This window comes from Camelus ferus, chromosome 1 (genome assembly GCF_009834535.1).
Source record: "Camelus ferus isolate YT-003-E chromosome 1, BCGSAC_Cfer_1.0, whole genome shotgun sequence".
NCBI lineage: Eukaryota > Metazoa > Chordata > Mammalia > Artiodactyla > Camelidae > Camelus > Camelus ferus.
In genome coordinates this window covers 107599882-107618957 of record NC_045696.1, presented here as the reverse complement: position 1 = coordinate 107618957, position 19076 = coordinate 107599882, and the positions used below count along the sequence as shown (strand labels likewise).

At 32.7% G+C, this 19076-nt stretch overlaps 1 protein-coding gene across 1 annotated transcript in view; it reads right to left on the bottom strand.

Annotated features, from left to right (window-relative positions):
• STAG1 (stromal antigen 1) overlaps window positions 1-19076 on the bottom strand; it is a 327021-nt gene that overhangs the window by 72638 nt on the left and 235307 nt on the right. Inside the window, exons 11-14 of the mRNA XM_032487978.1 lie at window positions 16586-16684; window positions 16003-16082; window positions 10042-10149; window positions 7358-7472 (exon numbers count right to left, since the gene is read on the bottom strand). Of these exons, the coding sequence (XP_032343869.1) occupies window positions 7358-7472; window positions 10042-10149; window positions 16003-16082; window positions 16586-16684 (402 nt within the window). The remainder of the gene's footprint in view (window positions 1-7357; window positions 7473-10041; window positions 10150-16002; window positions 16083-16585; window positions 16685-19076) is intronic.

Genomic DNA, 19076 nt, shown 5'->3' with positions numbered 1-19076 from the left:
CTACTACTAATACTTTGAGTTAATAAGCCATATTCTTGGTTTATTAAAATTGGTTAAAATGTTTCCAAGAGCCACTTAGATAGATAGATAAATAAATAAATAAACAAATATATATATATATTTGTATTCACTGTCCATAATGGGGATTTAATATGTAGACTCAATCAATTTCTTTTAAGACAGTAGTAAAGCTAAGGATCTCCTAGTCCAATGACATCATTTATAAATGAGGAAATTGAGAGTATAACTAGTTAACAGAATTCCTGAAGTTATAAGTTGGATCTAGGTCACTTTTCATTACTGTTGTTTGTCTCTCTATATAACTTTTTTTTAAGAAAAAAGAAAATTAATTACTTTCTCTTAGAATTCCATTTGCAACTTTGGTACCAGCCTTACTTTTTATCTATGTTTTCTTGGTTAAGGCTAAAATGTAAGTTACTCCACCACTCTTCTTTTCCACTTAACTCAGTGAATTTCCCATCTCACCTCACCTCCACTTTTTGTTGCTCATTACTCCTTTCAATTTTCTTTGAAATCCATGTTCCCACAGTAAACAAACACCCTCAAGTTACTCATCAAACACTTCATACCAAACTCTCTACCACTTGTCAGTCATTAAACCGAGAAGATCCAGTAAAGTTCTTTAGAAAAGGTAAGTTGAGGTGTTGGTCCTAGTTTCTGCTGCTTACAATTAACTTCATCTTTGTATAAAAGTTCTTCCACCTTTGAGGCTCATGACACCCATGACATGACACTTTCTAGAGCACTGTTTTTCTTTTCTTTTCTTTGGAGCAGTGTTTTCCAAACAACAGATGGCAACCCATTCATTAGCAGTGAAACTAACTTAATGTACTGAAACCAAAGTTTCAAAAAAAAAAAAAATGAAACAGTGGTAAAGTGTGTATAGTACATAGAACATTAAGTACTATTTCATATAACTCTTATTTTAGTTATATGTTCTTATACTTGTGAAAGAAAATGGTTTTAGCATCATGAGAAGTGGCCCAAAAATGTGTGAAAGTCACCTTGGTAGACCTCCTGGTTGCCTATTGGTATCTTGGCACATTTGGCACGTGCATTGGTTTTCTTCCTCATTCCTAATTCTATCATTATCAACTTCTATGTAAATTTTGATGACCTAATTAAAGTTCTATCTCATTTGCCCTCCTGAATTCTATACTTCATTTCCACAGTATTTCAAATATCCCATTCTGGCTTCTGAAATGCCTCAGGAAAAGTACGTACACACACGGTACACACAACACCCCACAGTCTCCCAATGATTTCTGTCAAAGTCAGAGGAGATAATAATCGGTTAGCATCTCTGCATAGAAAGAAGATGGGCAAAGGTTTGCAGCCAGATATACTCAAACTTTCCAAATTGCATATCCTAGGAAAATATCCTTAGACTATGAGTAACATCATTCCAACAGTGACAAGCACAAGTAGTGCACAACCTGGTGTCAAAAATGAAAATTAGCAGCAGAAAACAGAAAAACCAGTAGTTAAAAAAAATAGGCTATTAAGTCTATGCTGAAATGGAGATATTATTTAGTGGGTACAGAGTCTCAATTTAGGAAAATTTTGAAAAATTTCTACAGATTGATGGCAGTGACAGTTGCACGGCTACGTGAATGTACTTAGTGCCAATGAACTAAATGGTAAATTTTGTTATTTCACCATAATTTAAAAAACCCCTATGCTGAATAAACTTGTTTTTATGCCTGACTATGTATACATGATTAAGTATCACTGTAGAAGAGTGTATTAAAAAGTTCACAATTATATATTTGGTGAATTACATACCTCCTATACATATAAACTATGTCCCTCTTAATGCTTTTGGTTTCAATTCTGATTTATCTTACATGATACTGTCCCTTCAGCTTTTTGTAAGCATTTGTTAACTATATTCAGCTTTTATCCAGTTTGTTTCCTTCCTCTGTTAAATTTTTGATTAAGATGTGTTTATAAACATTTTAATTTATCTTAACCCTAAATGACAATGTCTTTTTTTAATAAAACCTGTTAACTCATTTACATTTACTGAGATTACAAATGTTGACATCTGTCTCCTGTTTACAAATGTTGACATCTGTCTCCAGTCTCCTGATGACATTGTCTTTATATGTGCTTTCTTCAGTTTTATTTTCTAACTTATATTTTTTTCCATCACCAAGATCCTTAGCACATTTATCTATTTCTCTTCATTTAATGTGAATATTTTAAGAATAACTTTTAGATATTTGCCTTAGGCTTCACAGCTACATTATTTTAGGCTTAGTTCTAATTATTTTCAGATTTACTTACCAATACTTCTTATATTGCTTATTTTCCTTTTATTGTTATCTATTTTTCATTTTGCTAGAAAACATCCTCAAGTAATACTCTGCATAAGAGTGCATAGGTAGTAAACATTTTAACTGCATATCCTTTTATTAATTCCTCCCTTCATTTTCTTTAAAGAGTTTCTACTAGATAATACAATAAACTTCTTAATCTGTACTCCCTATCTCTTAATTTCTCTCACCCACTTTTCATTTCTTTCTTCTTTTGCACTAATTCCTGGAAAAATCCCTTGATTTATAGCCAATCTTTGGTTATGTCCATTTAGGCCGTTTAAAGATCCACCTCACCCCTACATTTCAAAATTCATGCTTTTAATTTCTAAGAGCCCTCTTCTTCTTTCATAATGGCTTCTTCTTATATTTGGAGACATTAACAAAAAATCTTCACCAGTGTATTATTGGGCTTTGTGCTTCTTTTCCTGGTATTGATTTTTTTTTCAAGTTTCATAGTTTCTTCGCTGCCAGTATATACATGTTAATGAATCTAGATCAAGAATACTGGTAGCTAGAGCCTTTTTCTTGAATCTGATTGCAAAGTGCTGGCTTCCTTGGTTGTACAATAATGTGGAAAGAGGTAATCTATAATCAGGCAGACGTTTCCTCTAATTGTAGGTATGCAATTTGTATTTTGAGTGCAGAAGTTCCCTGTCCCTCTTGGTGTCCATAAATTATCTGGGGTATTTATTCACTACTTTGCTTCTCAGACCAACGCCCACATCCCAAATGTCTGTACAGCATTTGCAAAGTGGGGAATAAGCTCAGCTGAAGGGCAGCCACTTAGTTACTACTGATAGCTTACTCCTTCCACCAGCGTTTGCTGCTCTGATTTTCAGTGTATTTCGATTTCTACTAGAAAATTTCAAGAACATTTTCCCTATTTTTGTCTCAAGTTGGGGTTACTTCACAATGGAATTCACAGTCATTTACTTTAGAGTTTCTACAAATTCTTCATTGTTCCAGTGAACTGGTAGTATCTCATTCATCTTGACTTAATTAGCATGAGGTTTTCAGTCGGATAAGTTACTGGCACAATTCACAGCTTTAAGTAGTGTAATTCCACACCACTGGCATGTTTAGGGATGACTCTTCTATGCCTTGAACGAAGGCATATTAAAATTTAACTCAGGAACGTTGTCACTGTTCTAGAAATTTTTTGTGTGTAGTAGCCAATATTTTTAGTATAGATGCTAACTTTTTCAACCATTTTCTCATCTTTCTGACTGTAAGGTGGTAGCTTAGTAGAATCCACTCTGTTAACACCAATAACCACTTGTCTCAAACTCAACCTGTATTCCAGAATAATGTGATAATGTATTGACCCATTTTCTGAGTAAGAGTTTCAAATTCACCAGTATTAGCGACAACAATCAGTATAAAATGGTCTGTCAATCTTTCTGTTTTGGGGCATCTGTGATGGCCAAATAACTTGCTACTCTCAAATCTCTACAAGAATATCAGGTAAATCCATGTTTGAGAAAAAAAAAAATTCTACTATGGCCAATAAGGCAAAAGGTTATAATCACCTTTCAGACACTTCATTCTATTGTGAATATATTCTTCATTATATTTCTATAGTGAAAGATGACACTATAAAAAGGAAGGCTTTGAGGAATTCTCAATGGCTGTAAAAACCCTGGGATTACAAAGGATTGGAACTTCAAAAATGAAACAAAAGTTTATTTTCTAAAAACAGTTTTTGGTGTTATAATTTTAAAAACAGCATGAAAATCAGGTATCAAAGTATTTTTTGTACTTTTTAGGAATCTGAATAAAAACGGTAGCTCATTGATGGATAATGAGTCACTGTACAGAAAAATAGATAATTAAATTAAATTTAAAATTATTTATAAATTATGTAACATAAATTAAAATTACATTCATGTCTAGGTGAATTTTACCATGCTGTATCTAAGTGTAATTTATTTTACAGGGTTTCCTCTAATCTTGTATATAACAAACTAATCTCATTTTCCCGGTTACTTTAATTACAATTTTCTGGGTATGTTCCCATTCATCTCTAATTGGCTTCAAGGTTACTTGTAATATTTTATCTCATGTTTTTTCTGCCTGCTAACTCTCTGTCAAATAAATACACTAAAGGAGCTCACCATATAATGGAATCTTACACTATTCCTTTTATGAAAAATCATTTACAATGCAAATAATGCCATCCCAAATTATTAAGCCTAAAATTTCTAAATACTCTTATGTTCGGTCTTATTCTCTGCTGAAATAGAGCCAGTAACTGGCAAATCTTGAAGAACACATTTTAAAAAAAAGGAAAGGAAGTTGTCATTTTGGAGAGATTTCCTGCATATACAAGTAATATATTTGTTAACTTTCTGTCTTAAATTAAGGACTGTCATAATTAGCCTCACCATTCCATATGCCAAGAAGGAGGGTGACCATACTTCTAGACTGTCCAGAAATATTCTGGGTTATGCTCACTACTTCAGAATAATTATTAACAACATTTTTGTCACTCTGAAAAGCATCACAGTTTGTACAGTAAGTACTATGGTCACACTACCTATAGGAAAATCCGGACTCATCACATCCAAGTACCATTTATCCTACCATTTGGCATGTATCTCAAATATACAAGGTATTTTGTGCCTTGAAACCAATGACTGCTAAAAAGACTGTGATGGCTTTAAAATGTTACTTTTTGGTAAACAGAAAAAAAAAAAGAACTAGTTTATAGGCAGATCTCTTAATCTCCATTATTTTATCCATAATTCACATATAAAAGAGGAAGACTACTCTATGGACTGTAAACCTCTTTCAATTCAACATTTTAGAATTCTGTTACTAAAACATTGCTATTTATCATCCCAGTAAAACAAAGAAACAGGAATGATAATCAGGTCAGTTAATTCTAATTAATTGATTGGCAATTAATCTATAAGCTAGACTCATTCTACTTTATGATTTCTAAGGTCTCTTTCAATTCAACTTTTTATGAGTCTATTACTAAAATATTACTATAACATGTGTTACAGTAAAACAAAGAGGAATTCAGAGTATGACACAATCAGAATCCCACCACAGTATAGGAATATGGCTTTAATAAGCATTCAGCTCCAAGTGTACTCTAGTGTACAAAATAAGAACAGAGATTTAAACAAAGAAGTGTTTCTCGTGAAACACAGGAGACCATAAAGGCCAATATTATGATCATGATTATCAACCAGAAACCCTTAAATATGATTTGCAGTTGCTTTTGCAACTAACAAGAATGCCACAGAGGAGAACTGGGAAATATATTTTAATGTATTCATAACACTTTACTAAACAGCAGCAAACACATGAAAATAGCAATACTACTTGAAAACAGAACAGTAATACATATTATAATTTACTGCTTTAAATAAAAGATAAAACTATGTAAAACTAAGTACTTATGCCTTTTAATGTATCAAAAAGAAAAGCCCTTGGGCCTTTAGAGGCCTAAAACATTTTCCTTCAATTAATAATCAAGTTCAATTAGCCTGATCATCATATTCCCTAAACTTTTCATCAGTTTAAACAGTATAGGCATCTCTCATCCCTATTAATTTTTTAAAGTACTACTGCTATTAGAGTCAAAATTTCAAATAGGACTTGATTGTTGTAAAATACGTTTAATTCCATTTAAGACCTAAAGGGCTAACAGTTTAATCTGAATAGTCTATCATAAATATGATACTTATTGAGTATTTAGTGTTGAACCTTAAGCATTTGTAAGCATCTGTATTTTACTCCATAATATATCCACACTTGCTTTGTTAAGAAAATGTTTTAGACCCTTACTATGCAAAGTCTGGTCTCTGGACCAGAAGCATTAACACTACCTAGGACCTTGTTAGAAATGTAGCAGCTCACACCCCAACCCAGAGCTACTGAATCAGAACTGGCATTTTAATAAGTTCCCCATATAATCTGAATACATACTTAAAACACTGTTGGTAAACACATTCTTTATTTAAATGTAACTCTCCAACTGGTTTTGTTTCTGACTTTATATTTTTCCCATCCGTTCCCAACTCACTTAAAAACTATTTAAGTGGCAATTCCTTCACCACTTTTCTGTGCTGCTTTGCTCTAACCCTCTCCTTCCACTGACTAAGTTCTTACTTCTCTCTGATTTTAATTATTTTATACACTGCCTCTTTGTCTCTCTATTCCTCATCCTACAGAGTCTCTCCAGCACTTTCAAACTTGACCAGTTTTGGAATCTTCTAAGTTTCTCTGCTTCCTGGACATTCCAATACAAGCCAAAAATTCTAATCCCCCAAGTAAAGTTCAGAGTCCTAGAGTTCTAGATTTTTCTCTATTTTTGTTTTTTTGCAACTTTCTTTCCACTCACTTCTAAGCCAAGAGGTTTATACATTCAAGGCTCTTTAGGTTTAGCTTACCATTCCCCCAGCGTCATACCAGCAGTAGGAAATATAGTTCTAACATCAAAGAATATTTTAGTTGGGAAACCAAAGTTCACTTGTACAAACTGATTCTAATAGATAATATATTATGAACAATAATTACAAAATTGTTTAAGTGATAACTGACATGGAAATACTGCTATGGAGTTTGTGCATCTGTTAATTTACATTTAAATTCGTATTTTTCTTTCTCCTTAAATAATATAATTTTCAAACAAAATAGAACTTAATGTTTTTGATAGCCTGACAATGTTTGCAAACTAGTTAAATAGGATAATTTAAAAACTGCAGGCAAAAATTCAAGGAAAACAAAAAGCAACAATGAAAATGTATGCAGTATTGCAATACTATAAAACTTAAAAAACTGCTAGCCTGTATTCAGTGTTAATCCACACCTGTGTACATATTTCCACAAAACCTGAAGTACTGATTCCATAATCAGAAAATCCCTGGAGACAGTTTTGTAAGAAACAAGCTTGTCTTCATTTGACTAAAAAATATCATTACTTACAATGAATTAAATAACAACTTTATTTAAAATGTAATATAATACTAAAAACAAAATAAAGAGTTATGTTAAAAATTTACCTCACTTTCAAGAAAGAAAAGAACCAGCATTCGAATAAGGTTCCCATTTGGACTGTTCCTTCCCCTCCTCTTTGCTAATGCTTCTTCTGCTTGTGGGTCATGTCTGCTAAACAGCCTGAAAAGAGGTAACAAAACAAGAACATTACAAATTTATGTGGATATGAATTTTAATCTTTCCCTTCAAGGTATAAATTATTTCAGTTTTTTTAAAAAGAAAAGAAACAGTATCAGTGAATATAAAGTGTTAAAGAAAGCTTTTTTACTGATGACTAGTGAATGTTCTAATGTTTATGAAATATAAACTTTTTATTCTGTATGATAGACACTAAAGTATATAATTTTAAATAGAGTTCTATTTTCTTAAATATTGATTTCACAGTCAAGTAATTATAAAATTTAACCAAATGCTCCATCAATAATAGTATGACTTCTTGCATTATTTTCTATTTATTGGCCTATTACTTAGAAATAGTACTCACTAACTGAATAGTATTGAATAAAATGAAATAAACATTAAACTTATAAAACTACTACTTAGTGACAAATCTAAAATACGGCAAAGAAATGACTTGAAAATCTTAATTTACTGATGGATTTATTCTAACAAAACTTAAGGACTGCTAAAGTTGCCTCATTCCCAGGTACTACTCTAGATAAAAGGGATATAAGAGTGAACAAAGTCCCTGTTCTCACTGAGTTCTCATTCTAGTGGATGGAGATAAACAGTAGATCAATATATACCAACTCAGATGTTACAAGAAAAAACGGTCTAGAAACAGGGATATAGAGTGTGCTGCTTTAGATATGGAAGTCACCATAGGCCTCTAAAATCAGAGACTCCATAAATGAACTTCATGTGACATAAAATACAAACCAATTTCAAGCATAAAATGAGTATAGAGAAATTGTGTATTTTGGAGGGAAGGGGAAAAATTTTTTGGATGTTTGGTTAAGTTATGTGTATATCTTATAAACTAGACTACGAAACAGACTAAATATGTATGTGCATGCATGCACTTTTTCTTGAAAAAATATAATCATGGAATTCTTGGGTCTACTCTACAGCTTACTTGTTAAGATTTTAAAAGATCACAGTATTAAACGGTGGGGAAATGCTCAAAGAGATCATTAAGAATCAAAAGTTCTCAAACTGTGAGTATCTCTAGGGCAGGGGCATAAAACAATTTCATGGAATGAAGCTTTCATTTGCTTAAGAATTGGCTTCATTTTCATAAAGAAGTAAGAAATAATGGAGACTCACTCTTGTGGATTTTTATATACAATATTACAGTTGAAAATATTTTAGCAAGTGTGTCAACTACTTAGAAAAATACAATACAGAGAGAATTAAATATATCCAAGGGCTCTTTCTGACTCAAGTGAAGTGTTTATGGCCTTATTTCACAGAGAATCAAACTTTTTAGTCTCCCTTTTTTGGGAAACTATAGAAACAATAAATTCTTTCCAAAAATACAAAGCTTTTTGAAAAGTTAAGTAGACAATAGAGGCTAACAAGAATATAATAGTCCTGAAAAAGGAAGGGAAGTTAAGACTACAGTATACCCTTGATATCTGTGACAGGTAACACCTGAATAATACACATGGAAATAGCACTACTCTATTAGCCAATGATGTCAGAGTTACTGGCAAATTCAGTATCTTATTTTAAAAGTCATGCCTGAAAATCTTGACTTTCTTCCTCACTTTCATTACCAGCCTGCACTAGTAACCAGCTTCCTTCTTAAAGAAAGATTTTTCACACAGAAACAACTTTTTCCACTTTGAGAGATACCACTGAATAGAGAACAGTTTGTAGTTGCAGCACTGAGATGCTGATGCTGGATGGAGGGCCAGGACTGCTCATTATCAGAGTTAATCATCCATGTACAACAGTTGCCCAGTGCATGATTTACATCTGTGCTTGGCATAATCACAAATTACTACATGTAATGGCATAATCACCTGCCAGTGATCAAAGTCACTAAGTTAAATCTATGTACAAAAAAAATAAGAACAAAGCAAAACACCTCCCTGCCCAAGAATATGTCTCCATTTTAAGAATGAATTAATCTACTAATAAATGATAGAACATATACAGTAGACCATAATCAAAAAATGTATTTCATAAGAATGTTTAATTATATCCATAAACTCTCATTGGCTGTATGCTTTGTCAAAGTAGATGAGATTTTGTTTTTAAATTAAATGGCAACTGCTATATAATTTTCAGCATTACTATGATTACTGATTAAAATGATCCTCATCCTAACAGAAATTCTGAATGGAAAAAAAAAAAGTTGGGAGGCATTTTCAAGATGACTTTAGATTACCAATGTTGAGAAAGTAAGATGAGTACTCAAAATTTTAAAAGAGAAAAAATTTTGGTGGGAAAAAAAAAAACACTTACCTAGGGGAGCTTTTAAATACTTCAAGTACTTCCCTAATCTCCACTCACAACATAGCTGAGAAACATCCTTCCAGATTTCTCAAGGGACATCATTCTCAGGGATGTGATCCATGATGTGCATGTGGGCTGTGAGGATATTATAGCCCCCAGAATTTGTAATGGCTGCATCTAGCACTGTTTTCAATCACTACTACTTTCTTTTACTAACTCTAAAACAACACCACCACCACCACCACCACACAAGAGTGCAACCTGGTTTCAAAGATAATTAACTCACTTTTTGTGGAGGAACTCTCCAGCTGCCACAGCAACAGGGCGATGTGCTGAGTATACCAAGTGGTAAACATTTTCACAGTCTTCATTGGAAAGAGCTTCTTCACTTCCACTGTAAATTTCAGAAAGCAACATTAAGCCAAGACAAATGTTTACTGTCAGTTCTATTGTTATTAACATTTTTAAAAAGTTTTTTATAAAAGCTCAAGGTATACTAATTTTATTTTCATAATTTTAGTCTGAATTTGAAAGCAGTATTTTTCTTTAATTATGAAAGACAATTAATTGTTACAGAAAATTCAGAAAATAGATAAAACAAGAAAATAAAATGTCCACATTTCTTCCAATACACAACTACAGACAAAGACTGTCAATACCTTTGGATATATATTAGCCCAAATTAGCTCAGTTTCTTTAAAGGTGCCTAAGATTTTTGTTAATAGTCACTTGGAGATATATTTGTCCTTGTTACACAGAGTTAAATTATTATTATACTATGCAACCCTTCTTTCTAGAATTGTCTGTTTTAAATTACATTTTATCATAATATTTACAATACTACTTAGTCTTCTTTCTATATAAATATGGATTCACTAGTCAACAACCACTCCTTTACTAACACAAATTTCTCACCTTTCCATTCATGTATTCTTAAAGTTTGAAAATTTTTTTAGTTTGCTGGAATATATCTTTAAGTATTTTCTTTCCCCAAAAAGGAGCATGTATTTCCTGACTACTAATATGATTAAAACTATGTGATAGGATTTTAGATTAACAACTAGATGACAAATAGAATTCTTGGTTGTACAGGTTCTTGACAAGTTGTAGGGGTATAAACTCATTCCCTAGAATTCAATCCCAGAGATGCCTCAGAAGCTAGGAGGAGATTGAGGGATCTGTCAAATAAATATAAAATTAGAATAATCTTTGCAGCAAAAGAAGATAGTTGCATCACAGTATAAGGCAGAAATATAGTTCTGAATGAAAAAGAGCTGGATATCAAGGATGGGACACAGATTAGAAGCCTTTTTTAAAGCATACTTCTACCCCCTCTCAACAAAGCCTAAGTTTTAATCTCTTCACTAAATTATATATATATCATCAGATCAATTAGCTAATACCTTCAGGATAAAGTTAAATTCATAGGAAAAAAATTTAACAGGGTATGTCAGTAACATAAACTCATAAGTGAAACGAAAATAATCTATACCAAAAGAAAGAGAATAAACAGATGGGTAGAAAAGGAATTTAAAGATGGTATAACAGGATGTTTAATGTAACTTTGCTTATTGTTTGGGAAAGTTTAGTTAGAGATACCACAAGCCAAGAAAAATAAGTCCAGATCATTTCATGCAAATGCTGTAAGAGACTGGAGAGTTAGTTTTGTAAACCTTAGCTCATTATTCACCAAAATAATATATAAAGTAGAAATTAGGAGATTGAGCAATACAATGAGTATAAATCCATACTTCCTCTAATTTCTTTGATGCCAGATATGAAATACTTTTTAAAGGGAACCAGCCTGGATGGTTTTAAAAGATATTTTCCCCAACAAGACTACCTATGGAGCAAGCAAGTCAAGCAGAGGAAATCTGAAAGTTAGGGGCTGAGTCAAAGTAAATAGCCAGGGGAGGCATCGTCCACTCTGGTGAACCACAGTCTCAAATACCTAAAGTGGGGAAAGCTCTCTGAGGAATCTTCAAAAGGACCAATGTATCTAGTGAATTAGGTCATCTGACACAGCTGGAGGGCCATACTATCCCTTTTAGATAAAACATGTTCTGCCCTTATGTCTTCCAGTGAAAATGCAGAAAATAACCTCAAAAATAGACTTTTGAAAATAGCCAAACCATTTTCTATTCATGAATAAAGTAAGATTTTTTAGTCAAACAAGGTCTCAGATGATTAGAAAATACACTTTAAGGAAGTAAACTAGCTGGAAAGATAATATTGGAGGAGTCTATGAGAAAATTATTCTTCCTTGGGAGTAAGGGAAGAAGTAATATCAAAGCAAAGTTTACTTCTGTCTAAATGAGCAAGTACTGAAACTAAATAAAAAAGGAAGCAAAAACAAAAAAAGTAAGAAAGTAATCCTTAGCAATAGATTTTAAACTCTAGACAATTCCCAATGAAACAGATGGGTGGGTAAAATGTGGGTATTTTTTTGTTCAAGGAAAGGCATCAATAAGCTTGTGAAATTAATAAGGAAACTATAAGTAGGAGGCCTCATGTTTTAAAATAGAATTGAAAAGGAAAAAACTCTTCATAAATGAAGAATGGGATGTAAGGATAAAGTGAATACTTCAGAAAATGTACAAATCATGAACACAGAGGTACTGATCTATATATATATTCTGAGATATACCAAGCAACAACCTACAAAGAAAGGTAAGTCAACAACAGTAGTTAACACATCCCTCTTAAAAAGTAGACAAAAAATAAGCAGATATTGATAATTTGCATGACAAAGTAAATAAATTCAATGTAATGAATATAAATACATAACTATATATACAAGGTAGACATTTATTTTTAAATATACCTATTTACCAAACACTCAGAACACATTCTCAAATAATGCTATAAAATAGAACAGCTTTAACACACTGATCGCCACATCACCCAAATATGAGTAACAGTTGTGTTTCCTTAGGGGCTCTGTCACCCAGATATGGGTGACGCTTTCCTTCATCCAATTATTCCAAATTTATTCTGTGCAGAGTAATGAAATTCCAAGAAGAAATAAAGCTGTAAAGAGGTTGCAAATTGAGAACAAGAAAAGAAATGGTTTTTTAAAACAATTCCAATTGTTCTGGAAAAACAAACAGATTAATTATAAGCACATATATTGTTAGTGTGTCATACTGGGGTGAAATGTGAATTTGGGCCTCGGAGGAAACACACACAGATCCACAGTGGGCGATCAACATGTTAAACAATCTGATCCAGGGAGAACAAAAACAAGTACTGAATTGATTGAATTGAAAGTCATAAAGGTAATCAAAATATTTACCACTAAAGATCTATGGAAATATACTATGTCCAAATTTTTAGGAGACTAGTAAATTAGCACTTAAAGGTATATTTATTATTTTAAATATGATTATTCAAAGCAAGAAACAAACAGCTAAAAGAAGCTAGTTCTCTGAAAAGCAACAGTAAGATGGACAAACCTCTGGCATGACTGATCAAGAAAAAGAATATACAGATAAAATGAATGATGAGAAAGGAATTAAAAAAAGAAACAGTTTTATGAAAAAAATCATGAGCTATAAAATAATAAAGTTGAAAACTGTGATGAAATTGATATATTTTAAAAAGCTTACAAAAAGCCAAAATTAATACATGAGGAAATAAAAGTTACTATAGATAGATAACCACTAAAGAAGTAGAAATATTAATCAAAGAAGCTCAAAACTGACACAGCTTTCACAAGAGAATTCTCTCAAAATGTCAAGGAAAAATTAATCTCTGTCATAGAAACTTTATTTCAGTACAGAAAAAGGGTGAAAAGCTATTAAAGGTATCTTACAAATGGTATATAACATTGATTTCAAAGTTGTACAAGTAACCAAAAAAAAAAGTATGTCAAATTTACACATGATACAGGTGTGAAAATCCTAAATAAGATATTAAATATAACACTGCATTTAAGCAAAACAGTGAAAACAAATATGTCTGTTTAAATAGGATTTATTATAGAAATGCAGGGATGGTTTACCATTAGAAAAGATCAATCAATTTCATTCAAGCTTATCAATTTATGAAAGGAAAATCCCAAAAAACTGAGAATACAAAGGAACTTTTATCATATCAAAGACCTATCTCAGAAACTGCAGTTATAAAGAACTTTAGATACCTTCTTAGAACAAGAACAAAAAAACCCCACTACCAGTCATATTTTTATAGTGCTTAATGTCCTGGCCAATGCAAGTAGGTAAGAGAATAAAACAAAAGTTTTAAGGTTAGAAAAGAAGACAAAACCAAAAACATCTGCAGATCATATAATAATCTACATAGTAAATCCAACACAAACTATCAAAACGGATAAAAGTTCTATAGGCTGCACATATAAGACCAACATAAAAATGAAAGGTTTCTCTGCCTCAGCAATAAGCAAGTAGAAAATATTTTTAACACTAAATACTAATCATACAACAACAAAACCATAAGGTATTTAAGAATTAACCTAATAATGTACAATACAGTTATGAAAAAATTTAAACCTTATTTAAACCTAATGAGATTTGAATAAAGAAATGCATCACTTTCATGTATAAATGATATATAATTATAAAAAATTCCATTCTCTCCTAAATTAATCATAAAATTAAATGTAGTTCTAGTATTTAAAATCTCAACCAAAGTATCTGAAGAATTAGAGAAAAGTACTTAAAAAATTCATAAAGAAGAAAAAAAAATCCACAAGCAGCTAAGTGGATTTTCAAAAGAAAAAGCAAAAAGAAGGAATCAACCATTTAGAGGCCATATTTATAACATCAACATATACTACATTATAAAGCCACAAAAAAAAGAATATGCTACTAGAGCAGAAAGAGGTAAAAAGAGATCGAAACAACAGACCCTAGCATACATGATGTTTGGTGTATAATAGATATAGCATCAAGAAGTAGGGAGGGGAGGATCTATAATGACTTTGTTAAGGACTTGCATACTTTCACTTAGATACTTCCTAGTTTTTATAACGACACTATTTAAATGCCTTATTTCCTTTCTTCTCCTTCTATATCATTCCAAAGAAGCCTATTTGAAAAACCTATCCCCTTTGAAGGCTTCTCTCTCTCTCTTCTTTAAAAATATATTTTTATTGAAGTATAATCAGTTTACAATGTTGTATCAATTTCTGGTGTACAGCACAATACTTCAGACATACAGGAACATACATACATTCGTTTTCATATTCTTTTTCACCATACATTACTACAAGATATTGAATACAGTTCCCTGTGCTGTACAGTATAAACTTGTTGTTTATCTATTTTATATACAGTAGTTAGTATATGCAAATCTCGAACTCCCAATTTATCCCTTTCCACCCCTTTTCCCCCGGTAACCATAAGTTTGTTTTTTATGTCTGTAAATCTGTTTCTGTTTTATAAATAAGTTCGTTTGTCTTTTTTTTTTTTTTTTAAGATTCCACATGTAAGTGATATCATACAGTATTTTTCTTTCTCTTTCTGGCTTACTGCACTTAGAATGACATTCTCCAGGTCCATCCATGTTGCTGCAAATAGCATTTTATTATTTTTATGGCTGAGTAGTATTCCATTGTATAAATATACCACAACTTATTTATCCAGTCATATGTCAATAGACATTTAGGTTGTTTCCATGGCTTGGCTATCATAAATAGTGTTGCTGTGAACACTGGGGTGCATGTATCCTTTTGAATTAGAGTTTCCTCTGGATATATGTACAGGAGTGGAATTGCTGGATCATATGCTGAGTCTATTTTCAGTGTTTTGAGGAATCTCCAGCTTGTTTTCCGTAATGGCCACACCAAACTACATTCCTAAACAGTGTAAGTGGGTTCCCTTTTATTCACACCCTTTCCAGCATTTATCATTTGTGGACTTTTGAATGATGGCCATTCTGACAGTTGTGAGGTGATACCTCACTGTAGTTTTGATTTGCATTTCTCTGATACTTAGTGATATTTAGCATCTCTCTCTTTTTAAACAGAAAGGTATGTTAACTTCACTGATAATTCCTCTGGATTGCATAAAGGAACTTTTATATGAAGGAAACAGACAATATTCAAAATAAAAAACAGAGAGAAAACAAAATATTTTGTTTCAAACTTAACCCTGAAATGTAAAAGTAGAACCTAGAGTGATAAAAATATGTATTACAGTTATACATATGAAGTACATCAATAATGCTGGGAAAAAATTATAAATTTATCAACGGATGAAATTAAAATATTAACAAATGTTATACTCACTGAAGTATCAGAGTAACCAATCGAATAGCTTCCACAGCAACATCATATTCCTTATCAAGTGTCATTGATACAATGCGATCCTGAAAAAAGTTACAGATCAAACCAAGCATGGACAGAAAATAAGTTGAGAAAGATCTGAGATAATGTCTTTGGGGGAGTACATGGAAGACTAATGATAGATTAAATGTAAAGTTTTACTCTTGAAACCATATTATCATAGTCCTACTTATACAAAAGAGGTGTTAACATAAATGTTTATAATCTAAAATCTTTTTCATCAACTGGCATTCTCTAACAGAGACAAACCTTAACTTGCAAAATTAATATAATTATAACAAGTTGTATATAAAGCAAATCTTATTTAAGCAGGAGAGCCTTCTACTGAAGGCAATAAATAAGAACTCATGTTGATAATATCCTTTGCAAAGCAGAGATTCATTCATTCATCTAAGTAATAAACGTTCATTTAAAGAATATACAATAAAGAATATAAACTAAACACTTGTTCTGGTAACATCATTTGCTAAACTAGCTATAACTACCACTTTTAAAGCAAAAAATAAAATAAGCTAAGCATTCTCACCTTGAATCGGTTAGTGAATAGCTCCAATTTGGGGAATAATTCTCTATTGGTATATAGGCTTTGGAGAGCTTTCAAACACTTCAGCCTGACTTCTCCTTGCTTCAGAAATACAAATAAAAACACAACAGAAGCTATCAATTCCACACCACAGAAGCTGAAAAGATTTTCAAGTCTATATGAAGACTAAAGTAATTCTCAGCTTAACCATTCAATTCACTTCATATTGTAATTCAACATAAGGTGGAACCAAGCAACTGTAATGCAGCTGTATTTAATTAAAAATGCACTAAAAACCCCTTAGTTACTTGAGAGTAAGCTATACCTATTTCAAATATATATCAATTCTGATTCAACATGAAATATTTTCCATATTATACTGAGGCACTTTGAGAGAATTTTTAACCTATGATTTCAATTAAAGAAGAGTATGCTAATTTGTCCTTCCTGTAGAAAAACCTAATTTCATATTAAAGGGTCACCATTTATTCATTTAACAAACATTTACCAGATACTTTTTACATTTCAGAAAGAACACTTAGGAAAACATGATGAAGGTAAGAACGTTTAAAACAGGCAACATAGAGTGATGTGCCCTCAAGCTGCTATTTACTAGAGAAATATAACAAAATCATTAAGTTGGAATAGAAGATGTTGGTGGTCAAAGTGCATTCAGGGTCATTTAGATATTTAGCCAAACTCTCTCAAATAATTCAAAAGAAAATGAAGTTTCTATGTTCAAAATGAAGTAATGTGCTTTAATAGCAGGGAATCCAAATTGTGGATTCAGACAAAACTAGATTTCCAGTTCTATACCTTACTAGCTACATGAGAGATGGCAAGATATCAATCACTCTGATACTCAGTTTACTCATTTATAAAATAGTGATACCAACTTCATAAGGTTGTTCTAAGGTTTAAATGCAGGGGTATGCTGGTAAAAGTTTTAACAACTAACTTGGGGGGGTCCTGATCTGTTGCTTTTCCAGATTTCTGTGATGTAAATACTCCCTCCTTGGCCAATTTCAAGCTACCAATGATAGTGAACTCATACATGTGAAGGGATGTGCATAACCACTCTCCTGAAAGCTGATTCAAGGTAGCTCTAGCATACCACTGAATGAGATAATGCTTGTTGGTAAAGTCTCTAGCACATAATGGGTAACTGGCACATGCTGTTGATGCCCCTTCCCCAGATTACAAATCCTAATTGACAAGGCTAATCTTTCCCACTTGCTCCCATACTGACTACTAATGGCTCCTATCTGGATCTTTCTCCGGAGCACTGACCATGGCTGAAAATAACCGACCGTGGCTGAAAATAACCACCTGGCACAAAGATTCCTATGCTCCACCTTGCCACTCCTCTCCACATCCTTTCTCTCCTCCAGGATGAAGCTCATAGCCAGTGGGGAATGATTTAGGAGGATAAAAAGCCCAATCTCCTTGCCTCAGGGCAGGACAATCTCTGAGGAGCAATTTACTCTGCAAAGCTCCTTTTGAAATGATGCTGACAAAACTTCTCCTGAAACCACATTTCTGTTAGTGTGTTTCTTGCTTTATCCTATTTTCTCACTTTCTTACAGGATTCTTCTGAGTACAACCCCAGTGTATCACTAGCACAAAAATCTCTGATTAAGACTTGGCTTCTAGGGAATGTGAACCTAAACAGCTGGTTCCAAGAGTGGTCTTAGGAAGTCAACTTCAGTGATGGGTTCCGAGGTTGGATCACTTGAAGGATGGACTACTATGAGGAAGGACCCAATTACTAGTGGTAGGTGAAGTTAATGATAGTCTCTGACATAGAATAGCAGTCATTTTGCTCATTCACCTGTGGGTGAAAGGGGATGTGCACTTAGTATGTACAATATGCCAAGCATTTGAGGGAGCCAGGGACTCTAAGGACTTTGGAATTGGGTGGCTGTCACTGAGATGCTAAAGAAAGAAAATGACAAGCTAATTACTAGTTTAAATCAAGTGTTTGCTACCTCTTTGGCAACATTTAAAGAGACTTTTATTTCCTGCAGATAAAGATCTGATCATATTGAAGACCAAGTCTAGAACTCAATTTTAAGGGTGGCAGAATTTAAGAGACTTTGCATCCCAGTCTATGCCAAAATCAGGATCATACAGGAAAGAAGTACAAGTCCAAAGAATAACTGGGTGGATGTAGCTGAGAACTTTGAATGCCACGTTTCCCAAGAACACGTGGGCCTGCTAATAAGTTTCATGTCTCCTTGTTAGAGGATAGCATGCCTCCTCCCTATCCCTGCTAAAAATATAGAAACCTCAAGTGAAGCAAGTGTCCTTAAGGACAACGCTAGTAGCCAGAAAAGATGTGCTGTATAAGCTCAGAAGACCTACTAGTTAAGTATGTTCCTCAGGAGGACCCAGAGAATACTGTTTATCAAGGCAATAAGGAAAAGACAAAACGGAGGCAAAAGCATTACTAAGAAGCTCCATAACGGCTGTTTTCTGTAGGGTAGAGATGGCA